General features: G+C 42.3%; 6 protein-coding genes across 6 annotated transcripts; 1 reads left to right on the top strand and 5 right to left on the bottom strand.

Annotated features, from left to right (window-relative positions):
• Positions 1–869: 869 nt before the first annotated feature.
• RO3G_13228 (uncharacterized protein) lies at positions 870–3,834 on the top strand (the record flags this gene model as incomplete). The annotated part of the gene is made up of 2 exons (XM_067667812.1): positions 870–2,195; positions 2,341–3,834. The coding sequence occupies 2 exons, from the start codon at positions 870–872 to the stop codon at positions 3,832–3,834; spliced, it is 2,820 nt and encodes a 939-aa protein (XP_067523913.1).
• A 592-nt stretch (positions 3,835–4,426) lies between these two features.
• RO3G_13227 (uncharacterized protein) lies at positions 4,427–4,632 on the bottom strand (the record flags this gene model as incomplete). The annotated part of the gene is made up of 2 exons (XM_067667811.1): positions 4,427–4,582; positions 4,630–4,632. 2 exons carry the CDS (start codon positions 4,630–4,632, stop codon positions 4,427–4,429), a joined length of 159 nt encoding a protein of 52 aa, XP_067523912.1.
• A 1,757-nt stretch (positions 4,633–6,389) lies between these two features.
• Positions 6,390–6,821, bottom strand: RO3G_13226 (uncharacterized protein; the record flags this gene model as incomplete). The annotated part of the gene is made up of 1 exon (XM_067667810.1): positions 6,390–6,821. The coding sequence occupies one exon, from the start codon at positions 6,819–6,821 to the stop codon at positions 6,390–6,392; it is 432 nt and encodes a 143-aa protein (XP_067523911.1).
• A 1,526-nt stretch (positions 6,822–8,347) lies between these two features.
• RO3G_13225 (uncharacterized protein) lies at positions 8,348–11,742 on the bottom strand (the record flags this gene model as incomplete). The annotated part of the gene is made up of 2 exons (XM_067667809.1): positions 8,348–10,709; positions 10,769–11,742. 2 exons carry the CDS (start codon positions 11,740–11,742, stop codon positions 8,348–8,350), a joined length of 3,336 nt encoding a protein of 1,111 aa, XP_067523910.1.
• Positions 11,743–12,151: 409 nt separating this feature from the next.
• RO3G_13224 (uncharacterized protein) lies at positions 12,152–15,184 on the bottom strand (the record flags this gene model as incomplete). The annotated part of the gene is made up of 1 exon (XM_067667808.1): positions 12,152–15,184. The coding sequence occupies one exon, from the start codon at positions 15,182–15,184 to the stop codon at positions 12,152–12,154; it is 3,033 nt and encodes a 1,010-aa protein (XP_067523909.1).
• Positions 15,185–15,645: 461 nt separating this feature from the next.
• Positions 15,646–16,977, bottom strand: RO3G_13223 (uncharacterized protein; the record flags this gene model as incomplete). Its single annotated transcript, XM_067667807.1, has 1 exon — positions 15,646–16,977. One exon carries the CDS (start codon positions 16,975–16,977, stop codon positions 15,646–15,648), a length of 1,332 nt encoding a protein of 443 aa, XP_067523908.1.
• Positions 16,978–17,734: the final 757 nt, after the last annotated feature.

The following is a 17,734-nucleotide window of genomic DNA, read 5'->3' as shown; positions in this document are numbered from 1 at the left end:
TACGAGTATTCTATGACAAATATAACAATAGAAGAACACGTAACCCTTATCTATTTGTCATCAGCTATATCATACTCATTAATTACTAATCCATGACATGAAATATTATCCATGTATGAAAAGTATAAATAGAGTACAATTTTCTTATTAAATAAAACAATCTCTTTATCGAGTCTCGTCCTCTCTTGTTCCTTTTTATTCTTGGATAAATCAATATGGAACTAATTCAACAATCGGACGATCAAAAATTTTTACTTATAAAAATCTCTTGGTCAGATGAATCTATACAACCCTTTTTTATACTAAACCTCTATGCTCCAGCAAGCAACGCAGTCGACAGAAATGTCTTCTTCTCGAGCATACTCCATCAACTAGACTCCCTGGATAGTTCAATCACTATTATTCAAAATCTCTTCATAGCAGGGGACTTCAATTTCTCATTCGACAACAATACTTATCACAACACAAGACGATCGAACGTCCCACATCACTTTCTGCGGTTTATGCTTTCTCAGTTTGAGGATTGTATAAATTACGTGGAAGACAACATCAGCTACCGACCAACTTTCCGAAGAGCAGACTCATCCACTTGTATAGACTATATGTTTGCAAACAAAAGTATTCACAACAATTGCAACAACGGGAATGTTGAATACATGAACAAAGAATGGACAGACCACGTTCTTTTATCTATAAACTTCACCGTAGGAACCTCTTCAACTGGAAAGGGTCTCTGGAGAGCTAATCCAAACTTAGTCAAGAGCCCAGCATACGTCCATAAGCTTAATGAACAAATAGAAAAATATATTACTAATAAGCTATCCAAATATAATAACTCTCCTCAAGAGAAATGGGATCTACTCAAGAAAATGGTTAAAAAGGTTACTCAAAACTTTTGCAGAAATAGATGCCAATGGAGGAATGATCAGATCAAGCAGCTCCAAAGTCAAAGAAATGATATCTTCAGGCGGTACTCCGACAACTCAACTTGTTTGAATATCTTGCTTCCTGAAGTTGAGAATAAGCTTGCAAAGTTACAAACCGAAATAGTCGAAATAGATATCCTCAGAGCAGGTAAACGATGGATCGAAAACAATGAGAAATCAGCCGGATACCTCAAAAGAACAGCCGAATCAAGAAATATCAAGCGAAATATCACTAAGCTTGTACATCCAGAAACTGGCTTGGAATGCTTAGATATTAAAGCGAAACTAGATGCAGCTTCCAATTTCTATTCTACACTTTACTCCGCAGAACCTATTGATCATCATGACCTTGAGTCAATGCTAAACACGATAGACAAACAGGTATCACCAAGCGATGCTAAACATATAATCAGAAGCATTTCGTTTGATGACATTCTAGATGGATCGAGAAGAACTCCTCATAAAAGTAGCCCAGTCATGGATGGATTACCCTATGAAATCTTACACCTGATAATTGGTCATCCTAGCTGCAAGTCTCTAGTACTAGAATTTTACAATGATGCTATCAACAAGGCGCTTTTTCCAAAATCATGGCAACAAACTTGTTTGGTTCTCTTACCCAAGACTGGTTCTCTTACCAGCCTAAGTAACTGGCGCCCAATCTCACTGATTAATACAGATTGCAAAGTCTTTACAAGGATCATGAATAGCAGGATTATGGGTATTTCATCCAAATTGATCACTCGTTTCCAATCAGGCTTCATGCACAACAGGTTTATAGGAGATCATGGCTTCGCCTGTCGGTTGATTATGGAGAATGCCTCTAAATCGTCGCCAATATCAGAAAGTTTAGGGGTCATATTAGATCAAACAAACGCCTACGATCGTATCCACCCCGAATATTTGTGCAAAGTACTCAACAGGTTTGGTTTCCCCAACAAATTCATCAAGTGTATCCACGACCTTTTCTTTGGCAATTCAATTTCCGTCAACGTGAATGGATCCTTGTCTGACAGTATACAACAATTGCGCGGATTACGTCAAGGAGACTCGATTTCACCTATACTTTTCAATCTTGCAATAGAACCATTCTTACTATCCATTCTTCACAATGAAATCATTGATGGCTACTGTCTTAAAGCTAGGAGATTCAACTCTGACTTGCAATTAACAGCACCAAGACCAGTCAAATTATTAGCCTACGCAGACGACATACTCATATTTATCAACTCTAAGGAAGAATTTCTAGAACTACAAGAGCGTCTAAAAGTATATAATGGTGCGTCCAACTCTCAAATAAACTATTCCAAGTCGGTGGCATTTTCTTTAGCCGGTGGAAATACATTCCACAATCGAGAACTCAAAGAACTAATCATTCATAATGGTCTCAGGTGGTTTGACTCTCAATCATTAGGCTACATCAAGTATCTTGGATACCCAACTATGGTTCACCAACGATCAACGAACTATATTCCATAAAGAAACCATCCGCAAGCTGGAAAGCTCGGTTAACATTCATTCACAGCGTCAACTTTCCGTTTATGGTAGGGCACACATTGCTAATACACTCATACTCTCCAAGTTGTGGCATTTTCTGCGAATTACAAGTCTCCCAAAAAGCTTTTACAACAAGGTGTCTTCTATTGTGTATCAATTCGTGGCTCACAACTTGTTTCCCAGGATTGCTCGGACAACTCTAGAACAGCCGAAAAACAAAGGTGGTGTTTCATTATTGAATGTAGAAGTTCAGCAAAAGATTTTCCAGTTTCGATATATCAATCCATTGCTCTTAAACTGTCGTCAAAGGATACCAGACTTCCTGTACAAGATGTTGATATTTACTTTGCAATCTTCCTTTGATGCTCCCTCACATGTCATCCCTTTGATATTCAAACATTCCAGATCATACAGTAACATGAAAGGCCTCCATCCACTAATCCCCATGTTTAGTGCTTTGGACTCCTGTCCTCGTTTATCTACAGAAAATGACTTGACAATATCATCACAAACTAGTCTACTCATTCCCTTCAAAGATATATGCGAAGAAGACCCACAAGAGAAATTCAAGTTTAGCAAGTTTCTTCAAGCACAAAAAGCATATCATTTCTTTGAACAAGATTTCCTTTCAAATGGTATACAGTTCAAAAGCAGACAACATTGTGGCTCTCCCAATATTCTACAAAAAATCAAAAATGCTGTACTTACTGGAAACCTTATCTTCAAGCCATATTTTGGATCTTTATTATCAGCTGAACAGCAAGACCTTGAATTGGACAATGAAGAGCATCCAACTGAATCAAATATCAACTTTGACCCATTCATTCAACAGATGATCTATGAAGATATCAATATAACAGCATTGAAGAATAGTCAATTAAAGACAATGTTTAGCTTCAACTCAAACTCACAAATCACAAATATAAGTCCTAACAACTGGAAAGCTTTTATCAGTAGCCCTATGCACCATATTCCTAGGAATGTATGGTACAGACTTCTCCATAAGAAATTATCCACTCGCGCCAATTTGCATAGAATCATCCCAGCAAAGGTAGATGACGACTACTGCCAATTGTGCAAGCTACCAGAAACAGAGCAGCATATGCTCTTTACTTGTATTCAAAAGCAAGACTTGTGGAACGCAGCCTTCAAGAAATACTTGTCAAATCCTAAAGATCCCAACTGTAGCTCAATATTCGAGGATTTATCCACACTTAGATTATCCAAGTATTACATCTTACACTATCATGACAAGTTTACAATCTATGATTTTTTTGCTACAGTCATTCAATTCATTTGGAAAGCCCACTGGCAACAATTCTTTGAACAGACTCCTGTCGTGGATGAGATTGTCATCAATCAAATTCAGAAGGAGCCATTGAAACTATCTGCTTACAATTCTCTATGCTAATTTCTTTTGTATTTTCGCGACAAGTCACTGTTTAATACACTTGTATCGCTCTTAATCCTTATACTCTTTGATGAGCTTTAATAAACATTAAAATTTTCATCCATAAAAAAAAAAAAAAATAATTGGAGTGCATTTTTATGTTTAATCATATACAGTATTTCTACATTACTTGTCGCATTTTTCGAAATCTGTGTCGCACTTTTGAAAATCAGTTGTCGAGTTATCAAATCTAGGATGTCGCATTGTCGGTTTGGATTTGTCGGTAGCGTAGATGTCGCCTACAAAAAAAGGTATATCGCAGAGTTCAAATGTAGAGCAAAACAAAGATAAGGTAAAAACAATATTTTATTGGGTAAGATAATAACAAAAAATAATAATGGAATAAAAAATGACATAAATAAACTACACTAAATAGGGGCATCATTGAGACAATCATCGAAGCAGGAGATAGAGTGACGGATGTATCAATGGAGATCCTTGTGAGTAACCATATTGCAAGCTTCCGATATTCTTGAAAAGAGTGTGTCCACATCCAGCAGTTCTTCCCTCTTGATCGTATACTTCAACTTGGACCAAAATTGTTCAATGGTGTTCAGTTCTGGAGAGTACGGCGGGAGATAAACACAGTTGTAGTCACGTTCAGTAAGAGGCAGTTCAATGGTTTTCGATTGATGTGCTGGTGCGTGCTGTCCATAACCAGATAGTAGCATTTGAATTCAGAGTGCTTTTCCATGATGTCCATCGTATACTATAAAAACTTCAAATAATGGTTAGTTATTGTTCCTATAGCCTTACCATGTTGTTGTTTTTCCTTTTGCCGTAGCTGTTCCAGTGCTCCGTTTTTTTTCTTGGATTGTTTGGCTGTTGATTTTTTGATCAAGATATTACCAACACCAAAATCACATATTGTTGTTGTTCTTTTTGAGGTAGTCCAGACTCTCACCTCGCAAGAGAACCCAAGTCAAAGAACATGATTGACAGAACAATCAGCTGCAATGGTTGGTATCAAGGACGTTCATCCAGAGATTACTAGCCGCAAGCATCTTCTGCGCAATCAAGAACCCAAGTCAAAGAGTATGACTGAATACAATCAGCTGCAATGGTTGGTATCAAGGACGTTCATCCAGAGATTACTAGCCGCAAGCATCTTGATTGTTGAGGTAGGTCGGAAAAAAAGAGAAAAAAACAAAAAAAAGTCCCCCTATTCACCCTTGAAATTTTTTTTTCAGATGACTGCGAAATCAGGCCCAGCCCCAAACTCCGCGTTATATGAGGTGAATGTCGTATCCCAACATACTTTAAACATGATTCATATTCAATTTATAAGAAATCAGAGTAGTGAATGCTTTACAAAGATTTATTACAGTCTTTTCTCTATTATTCGGTCATAACTAATTCCACTCCTTTAACTCAATGCAAGTTTTTAATATAACTCCGGATGCAATGCGACATAAAAACAAATCTACTTAAGAAATAATTATAAAACAGCCCTGAGATATTTGCAGATAAAAATTTGAGAATTAAAAGGGAAATAATACTTGAAAACTAGTGAATGAGTCTCTATGTAACCTCTTTATTAGATTTCAAGACGAGAGAGAGAACCCATTTAATCAAACTACGCCTTTATATAGGAAATAAAATTATTCAGGGACCGAAGTGAGTTCAAGGTCAATTTTAGTATTGAACTTGAATAATATAAATATTGTATATGGTTAATATTGTAAATGAGTCTTAGAGAATATGTAATATATAATATTATGTATTCAGTACTTGTTATTTCTTATATAAGATTTGAGTAATCTCATACGAATAATAAGTATTTAATGGGGTAAATACGACAATTGTTCAGTTAAAATATACAATAAAGATTATATATAAATTTAATCAACGTGAACACAAAGGATCGAGACAATAAGTATTTGTTTGTTACAATAATCCAAAAATGGAATTAAGGTTTAGGTTTATATAGAATAAAGTTAAGGATAAAAAAACGCCTTTTTTTTTTTTTCATCAATTTTGTTGTATAATGGTTTAAAAAGTAAAAGAAAAGGTAAAAACAAAGATCAAGAAACAGTTTGGGTACTTTTTGAGACTGATCTTTATTTCAGTTTAAGTTAAAGTAAAAATTATTCTAATTGAAGGCAGGTATTTATATCTTATTGAGTGAGTGGCTTGATGTCTTCTATTGTTATCGTTCTTCTAATATTCAGGTACTTTAGCAAGTGTTATCTCTAATTATGATTATGAAAACTTTTCATTTGTTCTTTTGTATGTCTGTCATAGATTATCTTTTATTCTGGGAATTCCTCACTGATTTGAATAACGTTATTTTACGCGTTATTTCAATTATGTGAAAGATTAGCAATATTCCTGACATTGGATTGGATTTGGTTATTTTAGTTGATATGTCTTCTTATCAAAGAACTCTCATGAATACAATACATATTCTAAAAGAACATGTTTAATTGGAATTGATTGTATGATCTTATTCAAATAAACTTGTATTTTATTTTATTTTAATTATGATCTTGTATTAAGACTTATATTTATTAATGTCAACTACAATCAGTTACTGTCCTACTACAATGCGCACGAGTGGTATGACCAAACAGACAAGCACAGGGACGAGGATCACCAGGTAGCCAACCCCTACGCCAATGTATAAACCGACTACGATCAGCACGTGAAGCGGGAACATACAGGATTGGATCCACACGCAGTACAGGACGGCAGGCACGAATCAAGACTTGCTGTGTCGAGGCCAGGAACTGATCAAACTCTTGCTGACGATAGGCATGTAACCAGGTTTTGAGCCGAGAAGGAGCCGTAACTTCTGGTGGGTGATCGAGCACAATGCATCGAGAGCGAAGAGTTGATAGTAGTGACGATGGCAGCGAAGAAGAGAGCAGCGACAAGAGACAGTCATCAGGCAAGGTCTCAACACGGAGACAGAACTTCAATACCAAGGTATCAGCACGGAAACGCATCGACGGAAGGTTAGTAATGTGCCGAAGCACAACTGTGGACGAGGTCTTGTGGCCACCAACGATCAGTCGCAGACACCGGCTTTGAGCGCGCTCTAGCTCGTCATAGTCCTTTTTGAGCAGCTTAGAGATGGCTAGGCCATGTTGTAGAACAGAGTCTGATCATAACGGACATTGAATAATCACAACTAAAAGAAGTATATTAAAATTGATAAAAGATAATAATTTAAATCTTTATTAAATAAAATATATTCTTCTTCTTTTTTATATAAAACTATCACTATTAGATTCATTCTATAAAGTAAACATGAACACTAAATAAGTCATGATCCTTATTATTCATCATTTCTGTAAATGAATAATAATGGATCAGGTACCTAGTCAACTTTGATCGGACTGGAGGCATTTCATATAAATATATCTTTCCTCTCAATGAAGACGGGACAACTCTCCCAGATCAGTTAAAGAACAATAAGATCTATAAAAACAACGAATTAAAAATTTTCATAATCGATTCAGTGATCATTCTTCAATCAAACGTGTCAATGATTGGATCTACGCTCATAACTACTCATTTACCCGCCAATTGATAGAAGAATATAAATAGTAGACTTTGTAATGTTTTCTTTTTAACAATTAAGATTGTCTTAAATAAAGTTCAGTCTCAAAAAGTATTCTTTTGGTTTATCTTTGTTATTTCTTTTACTTTACCAGAACATAACAGGCCATACTCCAACTTGGGACGTACAAACATAGCATAGAGGCGAGAAGAGAACAGCAGCGAGAAACCAGACCTATTGGCACCAATAGCAGACGGTTGGGCCATCTTGAGCTGAGCACCAGGTTTGCGGTGAGCGACCAGACGAGACGGAGAGATACCATTACGAATGAATGGAACACCAAGGTAAACAAACTCATCAACAGATGGTATGTGTCGTATCCCAACATACTTTAAACATGATTCATATTCAATTTATAAGAAATCAGAGTAATGAATGCTTTACAAAGATTTATTACAGTCTTTTCTCTATTATTCGGTCATAACTAATTCGACTCCTTTAACTCAATGCAAGCTTTTAATATAACTCCTGATGCAATGCAACATAAACGAAAGATCAGATCTACTTAAGAAATAATTATAAAACAGTCCACTTGCATAACCAGGAACAGATCCTCACATTAAAACTTATTGACACTAGATCTACAGTTATAATTAATTAAAGTATCTTGAAAAGGATTTAATTAAACCTCCATGAAAATAGTATAAATACCAGACATTATAATATTAAATAAAGATATAACTTTTTTCAGTCTCGTTGAATTTTATAGTCTTTTTTATTCTTACGAGATAACACAGTATGTCTTCATCGTATAATGTGAGACGGACGTATCTTGACGATGTCGGATCCGGAGCATTGAGGATAGCACACTTGGTGGGACTCCATCTGTAACCGAGCACTTGGGAATGGATTTGGGCCAGGTCAAGCATATGTTTGACTTCACTGGCAGAACCAATAATAGCCACATCATCAGCGTAAAGAAGAGAGTTGACAGCAGTGGGAGACGGAGACATCCAATGGCGGACCAAAAGGAAGACCAAGACCAGAACCAGAAGAACCAGAACCAGAAGGACCAGGAGGACCAGAAGGAGACAAGAATGAAACCATTGTTGTTGTACGCGTGGCAGCAGAACGAAGAAGAGCAGGCAGCGTATTGATGTAAATCGAGTAAAGATGTGGACTCAAGACAGAGCCTTGAAGTACACCTGTACTCGGTGTGAATGGAGACGACACTTGATTAGACATCAGGACCGAGATCGAAACATCATCAAAGAGATGAGCCAAGACAGAGACCAGAGCAAAAGGAGCATTGACAGCCAAGAGGGATTGCCAGATGACACGTCTGTCGACGGTATCATACGCAGCCTTGATATCAAGAAAAGCCACAACAGGGAAATGACACTTGCGACGATAGTACCCTTGCATCAAGTCATGCAAGCAGAGGGCTTGGTCAAGAGCACTTCGTTGTGGACGGAAACCACCTTGAGCAATGTCAAGAGGAGGCGAGACATCTTCTAAGAACGGAAAGAGACACATTTCGAACAACTTGCGAGTGATGGACGTCAAGGAGATCGGCCTGAAGTTTGACAGTTGATGAGGGTCGCCCTTCTTGTAGATAGGCACGACCTGCGCATGACGCCAAAGAGAAGGAGTGTATGACCATTGGCAGCAGATATGAAAGAGACGAGCCAGGATAGCAGCGACTTGCTTGCGAATGGGGATAAGCATCTCTGTACGCAGATGATCAGAGCCAGGAGCTTTGCGTAAAGGAAGACGACGCATTGTGTCGGCAACAGAGTCAGCCGAAAAAGAAGAAACACCAGAGCCAGAACCAGGACCAAGACCAAGACCAGAATCAGAACCAAGACCAAATGGGACATGATCATCGGGTGATGGAAGAGGAGGAGGACGACTGGATGGTAGACCAGAGCCAGAGTAGACGGATGCAAGATGATCCCGCATAGCGTTGGCACCAGCGACGGGACCATCAGGATGAGCATAGGAGACTTGAGGACGACGACGGTTGTGGACTTGCTTGACCCTACGCACCGCAGCAGAAAAGTCACCACGAGCGAGGGAGTCACAAAAGGCACGCCAGGATTCTCGCTTTGCACGCTTGACAGCCGTGCGGAAACGGACATGAGCTTCTTGATGGAGACCCCACCAGTAAGCTTTGTCAATCCCAAGGGACCAACGCCACTTACGGTAGAGCCAGTCGCGACGATCAGCCAATGCTTGCAGTTGAGAGGTCCAGAACCTTTTCCATGGCTTTGGTCTTGAGGTACGAGATCCAACTGACTTGTCCAGAGCAGAGTAGATGGCCGCATTGAGTTCATCGTTAAGATGGTCAATGGGTGGACGCGTTGACGGTGGACTTGAGCACAGCTGTTGAAGCTGGTCAAGCAAAGCAGCAGACAAGGAGCAAAAGGTGGACACGTACAGTTGTTGAACTTCTGGTTCTTTCAACCGAGACAGATTCCAAAGGCGACGAACTTGACCTAAAGAAGGAGAAGACTGCGTAGAAGGGACCACAGGGACCGAGTACTCAAAAGAGAGAGACATCAGTTTATGGTCTGACCCCAAAGAAAGATCCAAGGCGACCGAGATGCTTGCTGAACGAACCAGTGGCATGTTGGTGATGTAGTAGTCTACAATGCTGCTTACCTCAGCATGACCACGGCAAGTCAGGTATGTTGGAATACCATAGGCAAGTGTCTTGTTCAAGATGTTGAGACCATGGTCGTCGCACCAACGACGAAGGACAGAGCTACGCATGTTAGTACGAGAGTCACCAACAAGACGACCAAGACGAACATTGAGATCACCGCAGATGATCGTATCGTCAGTGAGCGGCAGAGAGTCCAGGACAGACTGTACCTCAGCAGTAGGCAATGAAGGAGGCAAGTAGAGACAGATGAGCCGTAAAGAACGACCCAACTGCAGACCAAGAGCATACTTACAATTCACCGGGAATTCAACCACAGGCAGTGAGCACCGAGGAGAGACCAAAGCAGAGACACCCATCGAACCACGGTACTGACCAGCAACAGGAGAACCATAGAGATGAAACTGCTGCCATGAGGTGGGAAGGCGAGCAGGCGGAAGCAACCAGGTTTCGGTGATAAAGACCAACGAGAACGACTGGCAGTGACGGAGGAGGTCATCGACTGTGGAAGCCTGGAGACCGTTGGCATTCCACAAGCCGATGGTAAGCGGAACGAGTGATGATTGATGGTTTGAAGGAGTGGACGGAGACACAGGAATGGACTGGGACGATGGTATTGACGGATCAGAGACTTGGCGAGAAGATGCATTATAATAATATGTATTACTACACATCATTATAATGATCTTTCGCTGGAACGAGAGGCAGCATCGTATTGATCATACAGGTCCATGGCCATGTCTTCAACAGGGTCATCACGGTGACGGCGGATGGTAGGACGATCTTCTTTTGAGGAGAGCACCTCCGAGACAACTTCATCAGATACCATAGCGTTGGCAAGAAAGAACTTGGAAACAGCAACGGCAACAGGGTATCTTAAACGTTCTAGAGTACGAGAGCAGCGTTCGTTAACGATAGTTGCGATGGCAGTCAAGCGAGTGTCAATGGAAGCAGAGGCATAGGTAGGGTCGGCCAAGTGTTGAGGATCCAAAGGATCAAAATCAGTCAAGACAGGAACCTTTGCTCGTTCGAGCAGACCAAGGAGAACAGGCTTGTACTGCAAGTGCACAAGCAGACCAGCAACAGAATGTGCAGGAAAGCACACGTCAAGAACACGCCAGTTGTCAACACCAAGTCGACTGAGACGACGACGCGCCTCGGAGTAGGACATACGCCTAGATCTGGGGATATAGACGTATTCGAATCCCTGATCACCAGAGACAGGTTGAAAGCCACGAGCAGCGGTAAGACGACGACGTACCTTATTTCGAGGCTTACCATTGGCAGCCACTACGGCCCAAGAAGAAGCTTCAGTGCCAGATGGCATAGCGTTGACATTACCATCTTCCATTTCAGAAATGGCGGAAGCAGCAGCGACATTTCCAACTTTTGGAACGGTTTTTGTGATTTTGACAGAACCAGAGTGACCAGAGGACGTCACAGAACCAAGCTTTGCACGAAGTGTTGCAATCTCTTCAGATTGCTCATTCGTAATTTTCTTGAGATGAGCATTTTCAGCTTGCAATTCCTCTAATTGGCGAAGCAGCCCATCATGGTAAGAAACTCTTTGTTCCAACTCTTGAAACTTGCTAAACAGATCTTGAATTGAAATGGAAGCAGTAGAAACACCTGTTGGCACCACAGTTGGGGGTCGAGTAGTCGACATTCGACCAGATGAAGAAAATGAATTAGTCGACATTGCAAAAAAAGAAATGGTGAATAATTAACGCAGCGAGTTGAAAATTGGCTATTATATGCAAATAATTATGCTGAGTCGAATGGTGCAAGAGTTGTTGATGGATGACAAGTATTGAGCGAGATATGAGCGTTTTAAAGATTTAAAAAATAAAAAATTAATAAATCTTTGTGTAACGGTATGAAACACGAAAGAAAGATGCCCGTTTAGCACAGATAAAAGATTTTTGTTTATTGAGTGGCAAGGAGACGTTACAGTATGTGTCTCGCCATGAGGTGCAATAAATTTTACAAAACAAGATAAAATAAAAGAATTATAAGATGACAAGAGTTAAGAAATAAAAAAACTAGACAAGGCTAGAGAAAAAAAGGAAAAGTAAACAAAGAGAGACCAAGGCAGCAGTTAACAATAGTTAATCTTGTACTGAATCGAAGAACAAGCGATCGACCGCAGTTGACGGCTGTAGTGGGCGAATCTTGTCCAAGAAAAGAGAGCCAGAGGTATCAATAGATGATCCAGTAAATGTACCTTCAGGAAGACAAATCTGTTCGATTTCAAGGAGGACTTGACAGACAACGGGCCACCAAAGCGACCAACGAGAGAACAGTGCTTCAGATGGATAGGCTGGAAGCTTTCTTGGCAACATGTTCAAAACATGATCCAAAGGGTTGGGCTTGATGTCAGCAGGTAGGTTCAACCTTTCAGCAACACGAAGACAGGACAAGAGGTGAGCACGAGAGGCATGGGTCGGACCGCAGCTACAGTCGATAGGACGAGCAGGGAGCCACCCCATACGCCATCGAAGGATGCGACTACGGTCAGAGAGGAGCATTGGGATGAAGAACATGCCATCAACACCAATACTTGGACGACAAGCAGATAGCAGAACAGGTGGATCAGGACGACCAAGGATATGCTGAAGAAGGTCAGTGCGGTAAGCAAGCACACTCTTTTTGACACGAGCATCGGTGGAGAGATGTGCAAGACGATCATCAACAGAGGTATACCCACCCGTATACCGAGAGTTCGACCATAGAGGGTTTTGCCTTAACAACGTCGGCCATCGGAAGCGACTCTTGATCGGGGCAGTAGTAATGAAGGGAACCAACTTGGCAAGCAGGCAATCATCAGGAAGATGGTGGACACGAATGATCATCTTGAGTACCAAGGTATGGACCCGTACATGCATCGATGGAGTGCTTGTCAAATGTTTGAACACCGTGGTAGAGGCACGAGGATGACCACCAAAGGCTAAGCGAAGACATTGATCTTGAGCACGATCCAGTAGAGCCAGTTGCTTTTGCAAAAAGCTGCAGATGCACAAACCATACTCGAACCTAGGTCGAATAAAGATGGCATAGAGACGAACAGCAGTAAGGCGAGAAAAGCCAGGAGAGCGGATACCGACAGGCAGCAGGAAGCGACGCATGGCAGAGACAGCAGAGGTAACATTCCGTTGGATCAGCAGACCAGTAGCAATAGAGCCAGTGTCATCAAATGGAACACCGAGATAGTTGAAGGTAGATTGCACAGGAATGGGATCACCATACAACTTGAACTGGGGACCACCAAGGGAGACAGCACAGTTAAGCATCACACACTTGGCAGGATTCCATCGGTAACCCAAGGAGAAAGAGTGTTCCTCAGCAGCCTTCAGAAGACGAGGCATGACTTCAGCTGCTCCTATAAGGACAACATCATCAGCATACAAGAGACAGTTCAACCAGAGGCCATCGAATTCACGTTGCGGGTTCGAGCTATAGTACCTTGCAGAGACTGGTAGGCGAACAGAACGAAGCAGAGTAGGGAGGCTGTTGATGTAAATGGAGTACAAGAATGGCGAGAGGATTGAGCCTTGGAGCACACCAGTTCTTGGCCAGAAGGCAGGAGAGGTATAACCAGAGATTAACACTTCAATACTCACCTTATCAAACAGACATTGCAGCAGACCAAGTAGAGCAGGAGAGACATAGGTTTCTAGAGCACGCCAGATGATGGCTCGATCAACAGTGTCATAAGCAGACTTGATATCCAAGAACGCCAAAACAGGAGGTTCACCATGATGATCGATAGCATGCTGTCGACAGAGCTCATTCAGACAGAGGACTTGATCCAGAGCACTACGACTATGACGGAAGCCGCCTTGGACTGGGTCGAGTGGTGGGGCCGTGTCTTCAAGAGTTGTCTGCAGGCACAGTTCAAAGAGCTTTCGTAGTACCGATGTCAGGCTGATCGGTCGATAGTTTGCTGGTTGCAGAGGATCACCCTTCTTGTAGATGGGAACCACTTGAGCAGTGCACCACGCAGCAGGGACAGCAAACCATATCCAGCACAGACGAAAGAGCAGGGTCAAGACAGGAACCAGATCATCAGCAATCGGTAATAGCATCTCTGTTCGTAGGTGATCACAACCAGGAGCCTTGCGACGCGAGAGGCGTTTGAGAAGTGCAGTGCGCACCGTCTCGGTATCCACTGGACACGGATCATCTTCAGGACAATGAGGACCAGAGGGAATTGGTGGTGCATTGTACCTAGTCGACGGTAGAGATGAGCCAGAGAATACTTGTTGCAAGTGGTTAGCCATGGTTGTAGCCGCAACAGTGGGACCTTCCGGATGAGAGTAGGATGGAGACAGTGTGCGGTTTCGCCTAATCCTCTTGATAGTGGCAGTGGTATCAGACAGCGGGCCAGAAGACAGAGTTTCGCAAAACTGCTTCCAAGTAGCACGGCGACGACAGTACAGAGCACTCTTGAACCGTTTGGTAGCGACTTCGTATTCTTGCCATCGAAGTACTTTGTTGACACCAGCAGCTCGCTTCCATTTGCGACGGGTTTGTTCACGACGGTCAAACAGAGTTTGCAGATCATCAGTCCAGAACCAGGCATTGCCAGAACCACGAGGTTTCCTTTGGCCAACAGAGTCATCCAGACAAGAGTGGATGATGGAGGTCAGCTCGTTGGCAAGAACATCCATGTCAGGTGCAGTGGTGTTGGTAGGTGATGCATATGTTGTTAGGCATTCACGAAACGGTTGGATACGGTCCCGGAAGAGGCCAACATAGAGGCAGTCAGGTTCGGTCAGTCTACTCAGATTCCACAAACGACGAGGGTGAGCAGGTGGAGATGGTGGTGGAGGCAGGACACAGGACAATGACACAGGATGGTGATCTGAACCAAGGGACAGGTCTTCGTGTACTAGCATCTTGGGATTCACCAGTTGTTGTGAACTGAGAAACAAGTCGATGACACTGTTGAAGTGTTCACCGGTGGCAGCATTGACACGGCCTTGAGCACAGTAGGTGGGGATACCATAGGCTAGCTCAGCGTTCCAACAGGTCATTCCATTCTCAAGGATCCAGCCAAACAATTTGATGCCACGAGTAGTTGTTCTTGAATCACCAAGAAGATGTTGGTGTCGCGCATTGAAGTCACCGCACACAACCATGTTGGTCTGTGATGGATGCGTTTGGTGAGGGAGTCCATCTAGTATTTCCATTGCTTCAATGTCAGAGAGCGAGGGCGGTAGGTAGACACAGTGAACGAGCAAAGTAGAGACTTGACAACTGAGCACATAAGGGTTGTCAGAGGGAAAGTGAGTAACAGGATAGGGACAATCAGGATTGACAAGCAGACTGATGCCCATCTGTCCTCGACTTTGACCCTCGAGCGGTATGCCATAGGTATGATATTGTTGCCACAGAGTCATAAGCCGTAATGGTGATAGCAACCAGGTTTCGGTAATAAAAATGAGCGACGATGTAAGGAGCGAATTGGTAGTTTGGTCAACAGTGTAGCGGTTACAGCCATTGGCATTCCATAGAGTCATAGTAAGCATATTGTTTGTACAAGTACGGGTATCTTGGTTGGGCATAGGCATATTTAAATCTTCAATGGGTGTTGTACTCATCATTGGGATGAGGTCGATTCACCAACATCGAGAGGATCAAGTTCTGTGGTACTGAAGGTGTTATGGATGTCCTCCATCGTAGCGTCTTGCGTCGATTCAGCAGCTCTGGCAGCACGGGTAACAGTAGGTATGACCTCCTTGTACTGGTCAAGGGTGATCCAATCCTTCACAAAGAAAGATCGAGCAACAGCAGGGCGGACAGACTCACGGATGTGCTTCAATGCACGGACAAGACGAGCTTGATGTACTTCGGTACACTTGGCAGCACGGTCGGATTCAGGCAGACTTGCAAACTTGGGATCACGCAACAGATCAGGATTCAGAGGGTTGAAGTCTTTGATCGGTTGAACTTTGGCCTTGGCAAAAGCAGCAAGAAGATCTGTCACATAGTCGGAATGCACCAAAAGGGCTACAACTTGTCGATCGGGATAGTGTACATCCAAGACACGGGCGTTGTTGATCTTGAGTTTTTGCAACTTGGCACGCAAACTGGAGATGGGTTCTCTATAACGGCTAGGCAAGTAGACATACTCATAGTCAGGACGAGAAGTAACAGGAACGAAGCGACGATGAATAACTTCCATCTGTTTTGCGGTAATTTTGCGACGTCGAGCTGGTGTCTTGGGCTTGGTAGCATTGGTATCCTTACCTTTCAATGCAACGGCAGCAAAGGAAAGCGTGTTGGTGGCAGTGGGCATAGGAGTACTAGTGGATGCGTACTTGGATGCTTCGGTACCTTGAGGCTCCTTTGTATCAAGAGTAAAAGCTGGTATAGCATCAGTACAGATTTGCGCTTCAAGTTCGGCAATACGCTGTTGAGCAAGGTCCAAGTCGGTGCGCAAACGTTTGTTTTCAGCCATGACTTCTTCAAGGGCGTTTAAACGTTGGTTCAGGAAGCGGGTTTGATCCTGTTGTTGTTTTTGATATACTATAAACCAATCTGGAATACCAGATTGGGAACTAAGATCAAGTATTTCAGTATCGCATAGAGCTAAAGGCGGGTTTACTTCCCTGGTAAAGAATGGTTTGGATGCGGGGTCATTCTGACTAAAAGAAAAGTCCACAGGCTTGTCTAAACTGAGCTTGAAATCGGAGGTGCTGACATTCAAGTTTTTGCTCTTGACGATCTGACTACGGGTAGTAGGCTTGCTAATTGTTTTCTTGACATTCGTAGGAACGTAAGGTGGAGTTCTGTCAGCAATTGTGCGCTTGCTGGGAATTTCAATTGGGGTGCCCGTAGTGTGTGCGGGCTGAGCTGGTGGTGCGGGTTGAACAAGTTGTGCCGACACGGACACGGCATTGCCACTCTGATCTTGAGAAGTTTTTTCCATGAGAGATCTCGAAATGTCAATATTTAAACGATTCGTTTTTTGGATGTAGCTAGTCGAATACGCTTCTATTGAGGTTCTAGTTTGTAATAAAGTTGTTTTTGATGTTGTATCTATCTTGCTAATGACGGATGGATGGTTTTCAACAGATGGATGAAGAAGGTTTTGTGCGGATAAACGTTTAGCCAGATATAAATTTGGTGTAACGGTTAAGAACACGAAAGAAAGGCGCCCGTTTAGCACAGTCGAAAATTTATGTGTTTATTTAAAAGATTAATGCAGTCGACCTTTAGGTCATTAATTGCTAATCAAAGTACAAAAAGAGAATATGCATGACGCGAAAAAAAGTCCTAGCGACCATTTGATGGACCAAAAAAGAGGAGAGAGATAAAAGCAGCCAAAAAAAAAGAGATATCAAAAGAGCTATTCTGTAGATCATCAAATCCATGGTCTCCTCCGCATCGTGCACTAAAAGCTGTGGCAGTGGGAGGTAGAAGCCAGAGGGAAGATCCGAACACATTTCACCGAGACGAGGAGGGCGACCTTTCATGCCAAAGCAGTCCAGGTGAAGGATCGTTGGTGTAGTCACCGTCAGGGTTGCAGAGACGATCAAAGTGCCAAAGGATAGTGCAAAGACTGACCCAGAACGGAGGACAACGAGCAGAAGGAGAAACAGGCAACAACGACAAGAGATAGTCAATGTGCAGCTCGGTAGAACCAGCAGGAGGGAAAGGAACACAACACCAGAGAGCTGATGGGA

This window comes from Rhizopus delemar, genomic scaffold (genome assembly GCF_000149305.1).
Source record: "Rhizopus delemar RA 99-880 supercont3.11 genomic scaffold, whole genome shotgun sequence".
Lineage (NCBI taxonomy): Eukaryota > Fungi > Mucoromycota > Mucoromycetes > Mucorales > Rhizopodaceae > Rhizopus > Rhizopus delemar.
This window is presented reverse-complemented; position numbering and strand designations above follow the sequence as displayed.